This window comes from Scyliorhinus canicula, chromosome 20, assembly GCF_902713615.1.
Source record: "Scyliorhinus canicula chromosome 20, sScyCan1.1, whole genome shotgun sequence".
NCBI lineage: Eukaryota > Metazoa > Chordata > Chondrichthyes > Carcharhiniformes > Scyliorhinidae > Scyliorhinus > Scyliorhinus canicula.
In genome coordinates, this window is record NC_052165.1 from 12793923 (window position 1) to 12812503 (window position 18581).

Here is an 18581-nt window from a genome sequence, read left to right on the forward strand (position 1 = left end):
AACCTTTCCTTGACTTTTTAGATCAGAGATAGGCGTACGGGGGGGGGGGGGGGGGGGGGGAGAAGGGGGGGGCAGCAATGGTCGTGGGGGGGACAGCCACGCTGTAACGCCGGGCAAGTCTGCTCGCTGCTCATGTCTGAAACTGTAGGCTGCCTGTTGTTAAGTTGTTGCTGGGGGGGGGGGGGGCTGGTGCGCGCGAGAGGGCGGGCGCGGGAGGGATATTTGCCTAGAGGGATTGGTTGTAAATAATTTAAAAATTAGTAGGGGGTAATGTCTGTATGGAAAAACTCTTTCAATAAAAATTATTTTAAAAAAAAGTAGGGCAGTGAGAGGACATTGTCCAATCTATCCAAGGAAGACAGCCATAACTATATTCTACACAATGAGACACCGTGGAACCGATTTGGATATCAATGGGCAGAAATAACCAACTTTAGTGGACAGCACAATAGAGTAATCATAAATGTTAATGCCTTTATCAGAAAGGGGCTAGAATACAAAAAAGGAAAATTAAGACTTCAATTTTAGAGAATTGTGGTCAGACCCCTTCTGAAGTGCTGCATTCAGTTTTGGGCACTATACCTTCAGAAGGTTTTATAAAAATAATAAATTTAGAGTACCTAATTATTTATTAGGGGCAATCTGGCGCGGCCAATCCACCTACCTGCACATCGTTGGGTTGTGGGGTGTGAAACCCACGCAGACACGGGGAGAAACCTTCAGAAAGGTAGACCGAACATGAGTGTATACCGTACAGATTTATTAGGATGGTTTCAGGCTTAAAGAGGGACAGATTGTAAAAACTTTGTCTTTTATTTCCTTGAGCTCAGAAGGATGAAGACGGGTGACCTGAAATAACGAAAGGACTATGATCCTATGATCGAGATTCCAGGCCGAGGGGGTCAATTTTGAAATTAGATCTAAACCATTCAGGATTTAAATCAGGAACTTCCCCCCCCCCCCCAAACTCACACAAAAAACTCAAACTCTTCTTCCCAGCAGGCTGTCGATGTTAGGTTAATTGAAATTTTCTGTCCAAGTCTGAAGGGTTTTTGTTAGCTTCGAAAGGATAAGGAAGAAAAAGTAGGCATATGGAGCTACCAAAAGCAATTATTGATTCAATAGAATGTCATCTATATTCCTCCTGTGTGCAAAATGATTGAATGCATCTTTCTTATAAAATAGTGTATCCATGGTATAAACATTCCTGTCCTTGTACATAATGGCCTGCTCTCCAAATTAATGCGGAGCACTGCCTCTGGAGGTGGATTAAGAATAAACGTCAAGTGCTTCACAGGTCAGCAAATCCAAAATAAAATAAAAAAATTTTTTAAATGTTGCCAAGTGTGTCTTATTTATTTTGCAATGAAAACTTGTATTTAAATAGTGCTTTTAACATAGCAAAAATGTTCTAAGGTGCTTCACAAGAGAGTGACTAGGGAAAAATTGGCAGTTACATGTTTAAAAAGACCAATTCAGTCTAATTGTAGCCCAGATAACTGAGCTCCCAATTGCTTTTTCACTGCAAGGAGATAAATCCAGTTCCAGACCAATTAGATCAAACCTTTTTCTCCTTAATAGAAGATGCTTTCCCCAAACAGACATTTTTAAACAGGTTTTCAAACAGAAGCTCAGTGGCAGACCCACAATTAAATGTTAAAAAGCACACATGAACCCCACATTATACTGCCCTCTCTCCTACCCATATCCATTGCTGGTATATTTCTAGGTTTTCCTTTTAAAGCTCTTGACATTCACCCTCCCTCATCTGAGGTACTTCACCAACAGAACTGCCGCAATTCATACAGAGTCCTCCCCGTTTCCCCCGAGATTACAGAAAGTATCTATTTTTTCTGAAACTTACTCGATCACAGAGATACTATTCCCACCTCCAAATCTTTTCCAGGAAGCAATATATTTTTGGCATGTTTCATGTTACTGGGCCTGGCTTCTGCTTCGACACGACATTGCTGATTTGCTCTCTCTGCTGGAGACAGGGACCATGCAAAGCCAGTCATGCCTCCTTGCAGCACAGAGTCTGGTCTTGGAACGAAGCAACAGTGGTATCAGACACACGGCACAGTCGGGATCAGCATTAAGGTGATCAGTAAACAATAGCCATTGATTTTCCAAGACTGATCGTGTCGGCCAACAAATCAACTGCTGCAACACCAACATATGCTTCTGTTATGGGCCAGGGTTTAGAGAACCCCAAAGTGTATCACGGAGTTCACCTGACCCACAACTTTTAAATAGATTGTGGTATGGGGAACACACGTCCCACTGTGCAGGTGTGGGACAGCAGAAATGGAAAAGTATTTTTTTTTAAAGCAAAACAATGTTTATTCTATTAATTCAAGTTAACCTTTTTCAAACAGTGAACATCTTAGCAACCATCAATTCAAATACAACCTCCAAAGACTACAACACTTAGTAATCCTTTAAGCTTTCTTTTTAGCATCCAGAAGATTAAAAAAACTTTTAACAGGAGCAAATCAGGTTAAAGTCACTACTGAGAGCAGTTATTAGTTTTAAATCACAAAGGATCGATTTACATTCTTTAGATTACAGAGAGAGACTCTAATACACGTTCTGGCTGCGACTGCAGCTATCCAGCTCTGAAAATGAAGCTAAAACGCACCCTGCAGCAAACAGCCTAAAACGAAGTAAAAGCTGACAAACAGCCCAGTTCCACCCCCTCTCTGACATCACTGCAGTAATAAACACCCATTTCTTGAAGGTACTCTCACTACAGATATTTACATACACACCCATTTCTTAAAGGTTCTCACATGACACCTCCCCCCAAGAAAAGAAAATAAACCATCAACTTCAAGATGGTTTCATTTTTCACCTTTTCACTATCCTTGAAGAAATGCACACAGTAAATGTACTTTTTCATTTCAAAAAACACATGTAAACAGGTAGTTCATAATATAGTTCATTTTCTTTTGTTTTTCTTCCTCCAACTGAAATCCTCCTTGATTGACAAGTCTCTTTGAACAAGAAAGTCTCTGCACGATCCGTCCATTTCTCTACGCTTCGTCATTTCTCTTTAAAGTCAGATACTTTAGTTCAATCTGATCTCAGAGTCCCTTGTTAATTCTCCAACCCAGGAGCATTAGTTATCATAGCTTTCAGGCAAGTCAAATGCCTGTTGTAACTCCGCTGTCCACTGAAATTTGGCGTTTCTTCAGCAAGTCCATCAGTGGTGCAATCACGCTACAAAGTTTTTCACAAATGTTCACTCAAATCCACTCATGCCAAGTAATTGCAATTATTTCCCTTCGTCTGAGGGTATTGAAAACTCCTCAATAACTGTTGGTTTCACATCTCGTGTGACCATTCGACCCTGTCCAATTATATGGCCAAGGAAAGTGACTTAGGCTTTTCCAAATTCACTTTTGGCTAGGTTTATCACCAAACCCGCCTCCTGAAGTCGATTGACTAACTCCATCAGATGTTTTAAATGTTCTTTCCATGTCTGACTGAAAATTACCAGATCGTCGATGTATACCGCACAATTGGGCAATCCTGAAACAACTTTGTTAGTTAACCGTTGAAATGTGGCTGGGGCGTTTTTCATGCCAAATGGTATAACTTTGAATTGGTATATACCATCTGGAGTCACAAAAGCTGAAATCTCCTTCGCCCTTTCAGATAAAGGTACCTGCCAGTAACCTTTAAGCAAATCAGTTTGGAAATAAAAGCTGATTGTCCCACTTTCTCAATGCAATCCTCCAAACCTGGGATAGGATAAGAGCCCATTCTTGTAACTGCATTCACCTCTCTATAGTCCACACACAACCGTTGGGTACCATCTGGTTTAGGTACCATCACTATGGGGAGCTCCATTGGCTGCAACCCACTTCAATTATGCCATTTTGTTTTAGCATACTCTCAATCTCTTTGTTAACCTGTGCCAATTTTAAAGGGTTAATTCTGTATGGACATTGTTTGATTGGAACAGCATTTCCCACATCTACATCATGTATATCCATTTTAGTACTTCCCAATTTATCTCTGCAAACTTACCCACATGATATCAATAACTCTTTCAGGTCAGTCTGTTTTTCCTCTGGAAGGTAAGTCAACAATTTATCCCAGTTTTTAAGAATATCCTCGTTTTCCAATTTAATTGGAGTTATGTCAAATTCACAGTCATATGGATTTAGTTCGTCATTGAATTAGAATCATTAAAACCTCTTTCTTTTCAAAGTAACTTTTAAACATATTCACATGACACACTCGGTGAGTCTACCTTATATCTGGTGTTTTTAATCACATAATTCACCTCACTTAATTTCCTTTCAATCTGATAAGGTCCACAAAACCTAGCTTTTACAAGTTCACCTACCACTGGTAACAACAGTAAAACTTTATCTCCGCTGGCAAAACTACGAACTTTGGATTTCTTATCCGCTACCCGTTTCATCACATTTTGTGCAACTTTTTAATGTTGTCTAACCAATTCACCTGCTCTATTTAATCGTTCCCTAAAATTTGACATGTAATCCAATAATGTAGTTTCCGATTTCTCACTCATCAATTTTTCCTTAATCAATTAGGTGGTCCTCTTACCTCATAACAAAAAATTAGTTCAAAGGGACTAAATTTGTTGACCCATTAGGTGCATCCTAAAGCAAACAGTACGAATGGAATTCCTTTATCCCAATCCTCTGGATAATCTTGACAATAAGCCTCAACATTGTCTTTAGTGTCCGATGCCACCTTTCTAACGCTCCCTGCGATTCTGGATGGTACATAACTAAGCTATCCACAACTTCTTTGAATAACCTCGAGGTAAAATTTGATCCTTGATCCAATTCCATTTCTGTGGGTAGTCCATATCTAGTAAATAATTTAAGTAACTCCTCCACAATCTTTTTAGCTGTAATATTACGTACTGGAATGGCCTCTGGAAACCTAGTAGACACATCCATTATAGTCAAAAGACATTGATTCCAACTTTTCGTTTTAGGAAGCGGTGCTACGCAATAAATTAGGACCGTTGTAAATGGTTCCTCAAATGCTAGAATGGGTATTAAGGGCTGTGGTTTTATCACTGCCTGAGGTTTCCCTATCACTTGACATGTGTGACATGATTGACAAAATTTAACTCCATTTTTATGTAGTCCGGGCCAATAAAAATGTTTTTGGATTTTAGCTTAAGTTTTCCTTATTCCCAAATGACCTCCCACTGGTACATCATGTGCAACTCGCAACACCTCCTTCCTATACCCTGCCGGCAATACTACTTGATAAACTTCTGCCCACTTTTCATCCGCCTGCATACGTAAAAGTCTCCATTTTCTCATCAAGACATCACTTTTACGGTAATAACACTCTGGTACACACAGATTCCTCTTCCGTGTATGCTTTCTGATTCATCCGCTTTATTTCTACATCTTTTTGTTGCAACTCCCCCAATTTTCCTGAACTAAAAATATCTGCCTCATCATCCACCTGTTCTTGTTCTTTTTCAACCGTCTGATCAAAAATAGTTTCTGATAATTGCACTTCAACTTTAAATTCACTCTCTGATTTCTCTTCAACAAACCCCACTGTCTTATCCTGTTTTACCACATCAGCCTTCCCAGTGCTTTTCTTCAACCACCAACACTGTGACTTTACATGGCCTAGTTTATTACAGTGAAAACATTTGAAATTTTTCATTTCTTTTCCACCCTCCTGGACCTCTTTTTTAATCTGAGGTACACTCTCCGCATTATCTCCAATCAGGTCTCCTTTACCACGGCAGCACGGTAGCATTGTGGATAGCACAATCGCTTCACAGCTCCAGGGTCCCAGGTTCGATTCCGGCTTGGGTCACTGTCTGTGCGGAGTCTGCACATCCTCCCCGTGTGTGTGTGGGTTTCCTCCGGGTGCTCTGGTTTCCTCCCACAGTCCAAAGATGTGCAGGTTAGGTGGATTGGCCATGATAAATTGCCCTTAGTGTCCAAAATTACCCTTAGTGTTGGGTGGGGTTACTGGGTTATGGGGATAGGGTGGAGGTGTTGACCTTGGGTACGGTGCTCTTTCCAAGAGCCGGTGCAGACTCGATGGGCCGAATGGCCTCCTTCTACACTGTAAATTCTATGAAAACCTCTACCACTTCAATATTTCCCATGTCTCCAGTTTCTATCCCTCACAGGCTGAAACTGATGTCGGGAACTAAGCTTTGATTTATGAACTAATTCATAATCATCTGCCATTTCTGCTGCTAAACTCGCAGTTTTAACCCTCTGCTCTTCCACACGAGTTCACACTATGTCAGGAATTGAATTCTTAAACTCCTCCAAAAGTATAATTTCTCTTGAGAGCTTCATACATTTGGTCTATTGTCAAAGCCCTTATCCACCTATCAAAATTACTGTTTGAGCCTTTCAAACTCCAAGTATGTTTGACCAAATTCTTTCCTTAAATTTCTAAGCTACAATACTCACTGTCTTTAAGTTCACAAAGCGAATCCAATAGATAAACTTTTATCCCCCACGAGCCCCCAATTTGTTATGGGCCAGGGTTTAGAGAACCCCAAAGTGTATCATGGAGTTCACCTGACCCACATCTTTTAATAGATTGTGGTATGGGGAGCACATGGCCCACTCTACAGGTGTGGGACAGCAGAAATGGAAAAGTATTTTTTAAAGCAAAACAATGTTTATTCTATGAACTCAAGTTAACCTTTTTAAAACAGTGGACATCTTAGCAACCATCAATTCAAATACAACCCCCAAAGAATACAACACTAAGTAATCCTTTAAGCTTTTCCTTCTCCAGAAGACAAAAAAAACTTTTAACAGAACCACACAGGGGCTGGTTTAGTTCACTGAGCTAAGTCGCTGGCTTTTAAAGCAGACCAAGCAGGTCAGCAGCACGGTTCGACTCCCGTACCAGCCTCCCCGGACAGGCACCAGAATGTGGTGACTAGGGGCTTTTCACAGTAACTTAATTGAAATCTACTCGTGACAATAGGTTAAAGTCACTACTGAGAGCAGTTATTAGTTTTAAATCACCAAAGAATCGATTTACGTTCTTTAATTACAGAGACTCTAATACACCTTCTGGCTGTGACTGCAGCTATCCAGCTCTGAAAACGAAACTAAAAACACACCCTGCAGCAAACAGCCTAAAATGAAAGTAAAAAGCTGACAGACACCCCCTCTATGACATCACTGCAGTAATAAACACCCATTTCTTAAAAGGTACTCTCACTAGATATTTACATACACACCCATTTATAAACACCCATTTCTTCAAGGTATTCTCACATGACACTTTAATAATTGATTTCCCCACCAACACCCTCAGCACAGCTACACAGACCCCACAATTGAAAATGCAACCCTTTGCATATGCCGTCACCTGGTCGGCAAGGTTGGGAATCCATAATTTGACAATCCCATTGTGAGAGAATGCTAATTGACAAAATGTGTACTGTTCCAGCACAGGGTTGCAGTTAATGGAGCATAGTAAACAGACCATGACTGTGCATCAGAGTTGCCTTATTCTTGACTTGAAAATTGAAGGTCAGAACTATTCGTATCTCAATAATCAGTCATTTTGAAGAAATATTCACTGAAATGAAATTTCAATTTCCCCCAAAATGATTTGAAGAAAATAGATAAGAAAATATAGTGTCAATTTATAAATGAGTGAAAATTGTAAGTTGTAAGCTCCCATCGTCTTGTAAGTCACAAGTGAATAGTGACCCAGTTTTTGTGCTAAGTATAGAATATTTAATAGGCCATTTCAATAATGCATTTTCACCAATCTTCAGAATTTCTTTTAACTGGATGCAACACAATTAGATGCTCTCATTGAATGAACATAATATTACATTTCAACGGTCTCTGTACAAGTGGAATAAATTCAGGATTCCAACAAGCACAATTTTATGTAACAATTCAGTTATACCACCGTTTCCCAGCCTCTTTCTCCAATTCAATTACTCTGAAATTTTATGCAAAAGACACTGTCCAACCAGAATGTGATGCCACTTGACAATTACGCCTCTCGCTGGTGTCATTCTTTGGAATAACCTATAATCCTCAATGCCATTTGAGAGATTCTTCTGATCTCAAATAATGTATTTTGTATTAACTGGTCTTATTTTAAAGGGGCCTAGTAATAATTGCAAAAAACGCTGTTTGTTCCAATTTGCAGTTAAGTTTTTTTAAAGCCACTGTTTATACGTCTATATACACTGTAAGAGGACCCCGATGTAGACAATAGAAAGTAACTATTGGACAGGTTAAATAATGATCTGAATTTAATTGGTTCTCAACAATGTGTTATTAGGTCATTTGGACATTCTGAATTCTCCCTCTGTGTTACCGAATAGGTGCCGGAATGCGACGACTAGGGGCTTTTCACAGTAACTTCATTGCTGTGTTAATGTAAGCCTACAAACAATAAAGATTATTATTATTATGTGTTACCACTGAGCAGCTTTCCAGTCAACAATAATTCCATATTCAGAAATATTGACCAATAAGAATCAATTGTGGCTAGGAACACATTACTGTAAGCAGCAGGAAGAAAATGGTGTGGGACAAACAAGATTTACTCAAGAACAATGTTAACCATATTCAAAGGGAAAACCTGGTAAATAAGTATGTTTCAGAAATAAAGCACACAGCAAGAACGTTTATGCCTTTGATCAAACCCAACTCAGTTCCAGATGTATTCATAATGGACAATGCCGCAAGTTGTTACTCTGAACAACCACAGATTCCGAAAATAAATGTGAACAGAACTGTTTGCCTAACATAAAATTCCTTCCTGGTCCGAAGCTGTGTTTGGAAGTCTTTTTTTTTAAATTTAGAGTACCCAATTCATTTTTTTTCCAATTAAGGGGCAATTTAACGTAGCCAATCCACCTACCCTGCGCATCTTTTGCGTTGTGGAGGCGAAACCCACGCAAACATGGGGAGAATGTGCAAACTCCACACGGACAGTGACACAGAGCCGGGATCGAACCCGAGACCTCGGTGCCGTGAGGCCACAGTGCTACCGACTGCGCCACCGTGCTGCCCGTGTTTGCAAGTATATGCAACCAAGACACACCAAATTTGCTACATTTCCTTCCCAAATATGGTCGTTTGTACATATTTAACAATATAATTCCCAAACAGTCCATAACCAAATGGCACTCTTTAAAAGTGCATACGTCATCACATGAGTATACAAGAATCATGTCTAACAATTCCCATGATACTTCACAGAAAATTAGGTAACGGGGATAGGGTGGGAGCAGAGGAGGCTGAGAGGCGACCAAAGGCTTGTTTTGAAAAGGAAGGCTTTGAGAGCTAGGAAAGTGGCGAGATAGAAGGCTATTGGGAGGGAAGTTCTGACATTCGGACCAAGGTAGATGAAGGGACTTCCACCACTGGTAGGACAGGGGTAGGTGATGGGTGGGTTGGGGATATGGAAAATGCACAGACTTCTGTTGAGTGCGCTCAACTTGAAAACATTAACTCTTCTTTTCTCCACAGACACTGCCAGATCTGCTGAGTAATTTCAGAATTTTCTGTTTTTATTTAAATTGCACGAGGGACAGAGAGCCAATGTCTGTGGTTTATTTTTTTTTAATTCATTCAAGGGATGTGGGCTAAGCCAGCATTTATTGCCTATCCCAATTGCCCTCAAGAAGTGGGTGGTAAGCTGACTTTGTGAACCACTGCAGTCCATGTCGGTGTAGGAACACCCGCTGTGCTGTTAGGGAGGGAGTACCAGGATTTTAAGCCAGCGACAGTGAAGGAACAGTGAAATATTTCCAAGTCAGGATGATGAGTGACTTGGAGGAAAAAAATCTAAGTGGTGGTGTTCTCATGTGGCTGCAGCCCTTATCCTTCTAAATGGTAGTGGCCATGGGTTTTGAAGATGGTGTCCAAGGAGTCTTGGCAAGTTCCTGCAGTACTCCGTGTAGATGGCACACAGTAGTAGGCACACACCATTAATGTATCAATGTATGGGGTTCAAACTAAGCTGGCTTCTTGAATGTTGTTGGAGCTGCACTCATCCAGGCAAGTGGAGAGTATTCCATCACACTCCTGACTTGTGCCTTGTAGATGGTGGACAGGCTCTGGGGAGTCGAGAGGTGGAGATACTCACTGCAGGATTCCGCACCTCTGACCTGCTCTTGTAGCCACAGTATTTATACAGCTAGTCCAGTTAAGTTTTTGGTCCATGGTAACCATCAAGATGTTGATAGTGGGGAATTCAGCTATGGTAATGCCAATGAATATCAAGGGCTGATGGTTAGATTATCTTCCTTGTTGGAGATGGTCATTGCTTGGCACTTGTGTGGTGCAAATGTTACCAGCCACTTTGTAGTCCAATCCTGGATGTTGTCCATGTCTTTCTGCATTTGGACATGAACTACTTCAGTATCTGAGGAGTCAAGAATGGTGCTAAACGTTGTGCAATCAAGAGCGCCCACCCCACTTCTAACCTTATGATAGAAGTGAGGACATTGATGAAGGAGCTGAAGATGGTTGGATCAAGGACACTATCCTGAGAAACTCTTAATTCTTGCAGTGATGTCCTGGGGTTGATATGACTGACCTCCAACAACCACAATATCTTTCTTAGTGCTCGGTATGACTCCACCCAGCGGTAAGTTGCCCCCTGCACCCAATTCCCATTGACTCCAGTTCTGCTAGGGTTCGTTGATACCACACCTGTCCAATGCAGCCTTTATTTCACCCCTGCAGTTCAGTCCTTAAATGTGGTCAGGAACTGAATGACTGAGCGTCAGTGAGCAGCTTATTGCTAAGCAAGTGCCACTGATTACAGTGTTGATGACCCCTTCCATCAATTTACTGATGATCGGAGTAAACTGCTGGGGAATTAACTGTCATAGTTGGATTTGTCCCAATTTTGGTATACAAGACACATTTGGGCAATTTTCCACTTTGCTGGGTATATGCCAGTATTGTAGCTGGAACAGCTTGGCTCGGGGCACGGCAATTTCTGGAATGCAAGTCTTCAATACTAGTGCCAGAATATTGTCAGGGCCCAAAGACTTTGCAGCATCCAATGCCTTCACTGTTTTTTGATATCAAACAGAGTGAACCAAACTGGCTAAAGACTGGCATCTGTGATGTCGGGGATGTTCGGAGGAGGCCGAGATAGATCATCCACTCTGCACTTCTGGTTTAAGTTTGTAGTGAATGCCTCAGCTTTGTCTTTTGCACCGATGTGCTGGGCTCCTCCATCATTGAGGATGGGGATACTTTGGAGCCACATCCAATGAGCTATTTAATTGTCCACCACCATTCATGGCTGCATATGGCAGGACTGCAGAGCCTTAGACCTGATCCTTGGTGCGGAGTTGTTTAGCTCTGTCCATCACTTTCTGCTTATGCTATTTGGCACGCAAGTAGTCCTGTGTTGTTGCTTCACCAGAATCTCGAGGTTACATATGAAGGTGGAGAACAATTCTGCTGCTGCTGGTGGCCCACACAACCTCATAGATGTCTAGTTTTTGAGTTGCTAGGTTTGTTTAAAATCTATCCCGTTTAGCATGGTGGTAGTGCCATACAACACAATGAAGGGTATCCCTCAATGTGAGGACGGGATTTGTCGCCACAAGAACTGTGTGGTGGTCACTCCTACCAATACTGTCATAGACAAATGTATCTGCAGCAGGAAGGTTAGTGAGGATGAGGCCAAGTATGTCTTTCCCTCTTGTTGGTTGCATCATCGCCTACCGCAGACCCAGCCAAGCAGCTACGTGAGTTGACTATCTTGGTCGAAAGTGGTGCTACCGAGCCACTCTTGGTGAGGTGATGGACACTGAAGTCCCTCAACCGGTGTGCATTTTGCACCCTTGCCACCATCAGTGCAGATCGATACTGGGTGGTCTATCCAGTTTTATGTCTTTGAGACCCCTTTAGCAGTTTGATTCAACAGAGTGGCTTGATTGGCACTTAAAGAGTCAACCACATTGCTGTGGGTCTGGAGTCACGTGTAAGGATGGCAGATTTCCTTCCCTAAAGGACATTGGTGAACCAGATTGGAGTTTTACGACAATTGAAAGTGGTTTAATTCCAGATTTTCTTTAACCAAGTTCAAACTCCGCCATTGTGGGAACCTGGAGCCTGAATATTACCCTGGGTCTCTGGATTACTAGTCTAGTGACAATAACACTGCCTCCCCCTCCTGTTAGCGTGGTTGAAAGGATGGGAAACCAGGCTTTGAATGTAAATACTTAATTTGAAATGAATTACAACATTTCAGACATTCAGTCTATTTAACCACAACATTGTGCTATAATTATGCACATCAGCAATTTGCCCCAGTGAAAACATGTCAAAAGCGGCCTACTGTACTAGTACAAATATTGCGCAAATTCAAGTTTGAAATAATAAGGCTACAGGACCCTTTACAACTGCCCCGTCAATTCTACCTTAATAGCATTAACTAAAGAATGAAATACAAGCCAACAAGCCTTTTTAAAATATTATCTACTGACGTACAAAACTGCCTCGTAGGTGCAGCCAACAAACAATTCAAGTTCCATCCATGTGACCAACTGAAAGTTTAAAGGTAAACAAACTAGCCTCGTTTAAAATTTAAAGCACCAAGGGCACTTGAAATCTGATGCTTACAAGTTATTTATTTAAGGAAAATCATAAAGAAGGGGTGTTGTTTTTACACTGAGTCATAACATATAGTGTAGCTGAAAAAGTAATCAGTTTAACAGTTCTCATTTTATATATTAGTGCCAAAGACAGTACTGCAAACTATTTTATTTGAATGCCTCATGTAGTCAGAGGGAGAGGGGGAAGAAAATGACAAGCCTAGTTTCCTACATTTGGACTCTTCTTTTAATGTGGGTCATTAACAATGCCACCTTGTTTTTTTTTTTAAAAAGAGCTGTTCACTTATCGTATCAATATAAACTAATAGTATATTTAATCTGACTCGGGTATGCAACAGGGAATAATTTTAAGACATGCATGGCATCACATTAGAAAGAATAACCCCAATTGGAGTACCTTTGCAATCATCAAGGATCTCAGGCAAGATGCATATTGCCCAATATTCTATCACTTAATAAGTTTGCTTTTAAATGATTTCTAGATTGCACTGCACAAGTTGGACAAGTACAATCTCGAAATGAAACTAACCATGTGGAGTTTAAAAAAAAATACTGTTTTCCTAAACTGATGTTAAAGCTTCTAAAAGAATTGTAGAATTTCACAGTACAAAGGCAGTAGTGACCTCACTGTTTGCATCAATTCTGTGAAAAAAGCAATCCACTGTCCCATTCCCATATTCCCTTTCAATAGCCAACATTACTTGCCAAGTATTTTGCCACTTTTAAAAGTTATGATGAACGGAGCTTCCAACCAGTTAATAGAAGAACATTTAATTTGCAGCGTCCCTCTCCATCACAAAAGCACCTAACCACTCCCTTTGCCTTTTGGTAAATAGCTTAAATGTATGATCTAAAGTTTCTGTCCTATCTAAACATTTAAAAAATAATTTAGCGAACCCATGATAATTTTAAACACCATCAGCTTTCCTCTTAACCTTACCGCTCTGCTATAAAAAGGCCATTTTCGCTCGTGCCTCATAACATATTCCTCTCAAACTGGTATCATTTTAATGAATCTCGCTCCACAATCTTGACATCCTTCCTTACTTGAATGCCCAAAACTAAAAAGAATATTCTAATGGTAATCCAATCATTACCACTTTAGTTTTACACTACTTGGTTCCTTATGAAACCAAGAATCCATGTGTTTTAACAGCTTTATCAACTCATAATTTTAAATAATTCATTTCCACCCACGGACTCCTTGAGCTTTATTAATTCTCATCAGATCTGTGTAACACTTTTGATTTGTAGGAGTACAGCTTAATGGTAAACCTTCCAGAAAATATTTAACCCTGACATCAAGCTGTACAGTAAAGCAGACAGAATTGCTGCATAGTGCAACGATGACAGCATGCATTTACTGTACATGATCAACGTTAAAGGGGAAGTCACTGAAACTACTTATATCTGTCAACTTGCTGTTTGCCAATTTGAATGTGGGTAGCTGGAAAATTGCAACAGCCATCCTAATGGGTTTTTTTTAAATTGCGGGTATGTCCATCGCACATTTTCACCAAGCCTTGTAATATGTGGGATGGGGACTACTAGGTGTAAAAGGAAAGTCTAGCACTTACCCTCAGTGTTTCTATCACCAGATCTCTGGCTTCCAGTTCCCCTTCAAGGATGCTGAGGAGAGTCAGTAGCTCTGGTTTGCTGAGATTGTCCATGTCAAATTCAGACTTCTGCAACACAGTAACCAGTGTCCAAAATGCACGTCAAATGTGAGATTTACCCAAACAGATCAAGTATCGGTTGGAATGTTACACAAAACACGATCTGCACCTCGGACGAGATATTTAATTAAAAATTAAGAGACCGCAAACAATGTACAATCAATGCACTGTATGCAACACACAGAGAGGGAGAGAGAAAAAATCAATTCTTTAAGGTGGGCAGTCTGTATTTTCCTACAGGACAATTCAGTTTGTAAGGTAGCCGAGCATTCTCATCAATCACAATTAAACCTCAATTACCATATTATCTTAAAAAAAATACTGTTTGGGCGAAGAATATCTTGGGAACAATCGGGAGTGTTGCCTTACTGATCCGAACAAGATAAATTGCAGAGAGAGGAGCTGCAGGAAAGCGAGCCGCGGTTTTTTTTTGTGTGTGTGTCCAGGACAAAGTGTTGCGGGGCGAACCAAAAAAAAAACACAAATTGGCGTGGGTGGGTAGAATTAGAGAAAAATGTCTGAAATCGATGTTTCATTCCGAAACACAGGGAACCCTCCAACTTGAAAAGAAAAATCTCAGCAACCGTATGGGGGGGGGGGGGGGGGTAAATCTCAAATCAAACTGACACACTTCGAAGAGGAGAGACGATAAGAAACGAGGGTTTGGGGGGAGGAGGAGGAGAAATCAGACGGTTACATTTTTAAGGCTGAGTGTGAGGCCGCCTCCAGCATCAGCTCACACAGGGAACGGGGATACATTGTGTCCAGGAGTTTGTGTTTGCTACATTCATGTCGCTACATTCTGCACACCCCACCTCTGACAATGGAAGCGCAGCTCTCATCTCTCTCCTTCATTTATCTCTCTGGGCCGGTCGGCGGCTCCACTTTACCTGGCAGCTGTTGGAGGCTCGTTCCTCGGACGGGGGGTCGCCGCTGTCCGGCCGCAGCTCGCTCTCGGTCGCCATCTTGCCTTGTGTGAGGGGGGTGGGAGGGAGGGAGGGGGTATGAGGGAGACAGACAGAGAGAGGGAGGGAGAGAATGAGAAAGCGCCAACAACCAGACAGGGGGGAGTGACCAACAGCCAAAAAAAAATACCCCGGGCCATTAACAGCAACCGAGAGAGGAGAGACTGTAGAAACCGAATGTAAAGAGAGAGAGAATGCACAAACCGAATGTAGAGAGACTGCACCAACCAAATGTAAAGAGGAAGAATGGACATACACACTAAAAGACTGTAAAAGGGGTCATAGAAATACAACCCAAACCGGAGAAAGACTGCCCAAACCGATCCTCCGGAGAATGCAGAAAAAAACCAAAGCTGAAGAGAGACTACCAAAAAAAAGTGTCAGCAAATCCACAGTCACAATGAGAAAAATAAAACAGACTAAAACTGGGCAACGCCACCGAGGAGATAACGTGAATGTGTTGCAAGATTGAGGGAGACAATGGGGGGGGGGGGGGGGTCAGCTTGTGGGACGACCCCGAGGGTCTCTCTCTGCCTGGATGTCACCAGAACGCTTCTATTTTTTTTTCGATCAGCCCCTCATAATGTTGGAAGTTTTCCCTCCCTCCCGGCTATAACCAGGAGTACTGGCTGCGGTCAGCGTCGACATCTTCCTGTCACAGCCTCACGGTGAGGTGAAAGTGTCGGGGGGTAACTGCCCGTTCAAACTGCCTCCATTGGCGCCACAGAAAACATGGAGACGATGCCCGGCAAAGCGCTGTATTTCCAGCTGCAAGCCGGTTGGTTGGTAGGTGGGGGGAAATATTCAAACAAAAGTCGTCGCCACTTTCACTGCGTCTTCTGGCTAAGCCATTTGCAACTCGTGCAATGGAGCTGGCTGCACAGTGGGTTCAAAACAAAAAACTACGCTGCATTTGAGATAACTTTATTCTGCCCCCTTGTGTTGTTCCCTGATGCAGGTGAGGATCGGGCTAATTGTCCCCAACTGTCAGTTGGAGTTTGGAGCCAATTCTCCCCTTTCTAGGTTCCAGACCCGCGGGTTTGAGATAGGCTATTTGTAAAACAAAAGCAGAATATCGGCGCTTGAAATCTGGAATGGAAAACAGAAAATGCAGGATGTACTCAACAGATCAGGCAGCATTTGTGAAGAGAGGACCAGAGTTAACAAGCCGGATTTTCTCACGCAGTGAGTGGTTGGGGGGTCTGGAATGCACTGTCCCGGAGGAGGCAACTTCAATCGAGACATTCAAGAGGGCATTGAGATGATTACTTGAATAGAAATGATGTACGGGGGAAAGGCAAGGGAATGGCGCTAAGTCATGATGCTCGTTTGGAGGGACGGTGCAGACACGGTGGGCCGAATGGCCATCTACACTGTAAAGTTTCTGTGATTTTACTCTTCCCCGCTGGTTTGAAGGCCGGAAGCACATAGAATCCAGCAAGTGGCCTACCTGCTGCCTCTGAAAACTTATGGGGAGGGGGCGGCGATGTGTCGTTGGTCCACCTGTTTGACCTTGGGGCCCATTGAAGCCCTTGTGGTCAATTAAATACCATTTAAAGACCTCATTCTACCTCAGTCAGTAATGCTACACATGGCCAGCGGAAGCCCACACCAAGTGCGATGACCGTCAGCTTTAGCTATGTGGACTGGTGTTGGACAAGGACAGAGGACATCCATTGTGAGCCTCCTGGCCCCAACAAAAGTACTCTTTTATCCCCCCCTCCCCCAGAATGGCCACTGGGACATGGCTTCCCATCCTCTCATTCCCCTCGGCAAAATTGCAGTCCTTCCTGGGTTCTTCATCATGGTGGGACTGTCTGTAGATACAGCAGTGGCCACCACTCCCAGCTAGCATTTAAGAGCTCGTACTTAAGAGCTGCCAACCATCAGATTGGGATGTCCTCCCAATATAGGTGAAAGTCTCGCCTTAAAACAATTAACACTGCGCCTAGGTTTAAAATTGCTGTGGAGCAGCCATCAGGATTGTGGGAGGGCTCCACCACCACCCTATGCCCACCCTGATCTTTGAGCCATTGGGTTGGTGTCCCACAAAATCTAGGGGAGTAACAAAACTCGGTTTATCCATTGAACAAGAACAAAGAAAATTACAGCACAGGAACAGGCCCTTCGGCCCTCCCAGCCTGCGCCGATCCAGATCCTTTATCTAAACCATTGCTCTGGGTAAACTAAATTTAAACTGCCTCGTAGATGTTGGTTCCTGAAATTAATTCAGACTAAATCAAAAGCGACTATTAGTATTATTTAGCAATTCTACACTGTGGTGCTCAAAATTAATGTTAAAATTGGCAGCAATAGAATGCAAATCTAATGTCCATTTGGAGTATTATACCGAAGGAGAGCCTGTTGAATGTTTTTAGGTTGTGGAGATAAGACAATCGATCCACTTCAGAAAACAAAGTGGTCATTGGAAAATATCCTACTAATTCACAAGAAAATGTCTCCTATAAGATTGGCAGTGAAAAAAACTGTGTAATAATCTTCAGCCAGAGGTGCTCAATGGATGATCCATCTCGGTCTCCTCTGGAGGTCCCCAATATCACAGATGTCAGTCTTCAACCAATATGTAACAATAATATTTTCTCTTGCAACCTATAGACGGGAACCTAATAATAATCTTTATTGTCACAAGTAGGCTAACATTAACACTGCAATGAAGTTACTGTGAAAACCCCCTAGTCGCCACATTCCGGCGCCTGTTCGGGTACACAGAGGGAGAACCTTTGAACTAACTTTGCATTAATTTATTGTCATACACTTAACAATAAAAGACAAATTGGATTTTCTTACCAGCAGGCAGGTTGGCAGAGTCTTGATTATCTGTTTTTTATTGTCAGACAGGCTGTGGTAAAATCAGAAAACAGTCCAGGGGAAATTAAATAAAGCAAAGATAAATTGCTGAGACATAGAATCCTTCAGAGCAGAAGGATGCCATTCAGCCCTTCGAGCATGCACTGACCCTCTGAAATTGCATTCTATCTAGGCTCACGCCCCTGTTATACCCCCGTAACCTTGCTGACAACTTTGGATACGAGGGAGCGATTTGATCATGGCCAATCCACCTAACCGGTTTGGTCTGTGGCAGGAAACTGAAGCACCCAAAGGAAACCCACAACCTAAGCAGCAAGTAATAGACAAGAGTGTAGCGATTTCACAACAAACACATCAGATCTATGCTCTGCAGTCCTGCCACATCCAGCCGTGAATGGTGGTGGACAATTAAACAACTCACTGGAGGAGGAGGCTCCACAAATAGCCCCGTCCTCAATGATGGAGGAGCTCAGTGCAAAAGACAAGGCTGAAGCATTCGTA

At 42.2% G+C, this 18581-nt stretch overlaps 1 protein-coding gene across 3 annotated transcripts in view; it reads right to left on the reverse strand.

The window, feature by feature from the left end:
• cttnbp2 (cortactin binding protein 2) overlaps positions 1 to 15322 on the reverse strand; it is a 203115-nt gene extending 187793 nt beyond the window's left edge. For all 3 annotated transcript variants that reach the window (XM_038780086.1, XM_038780088.1, XM_038780087.1), the window contains exons 1-2: positions 15177 to 15322; positions 14188 to 14295 (exon numbers count right to left, since the gene is read on the reverse strand). In XM_038780086.1, coding sequence (XP_038636014.1) covers positions 14188 to 14295; positions 15177 to 15251 — 183 coding nt within the window. In that variant the 5' untranslated portion in view covers positions 15252 to 15322. The remainder of the gene's footprint in view (positions 1 to 14187; positions 14296 to 15176) is intronic.
• Positions 15323 to 18581: the final 3259 nt, after the last annotated feature.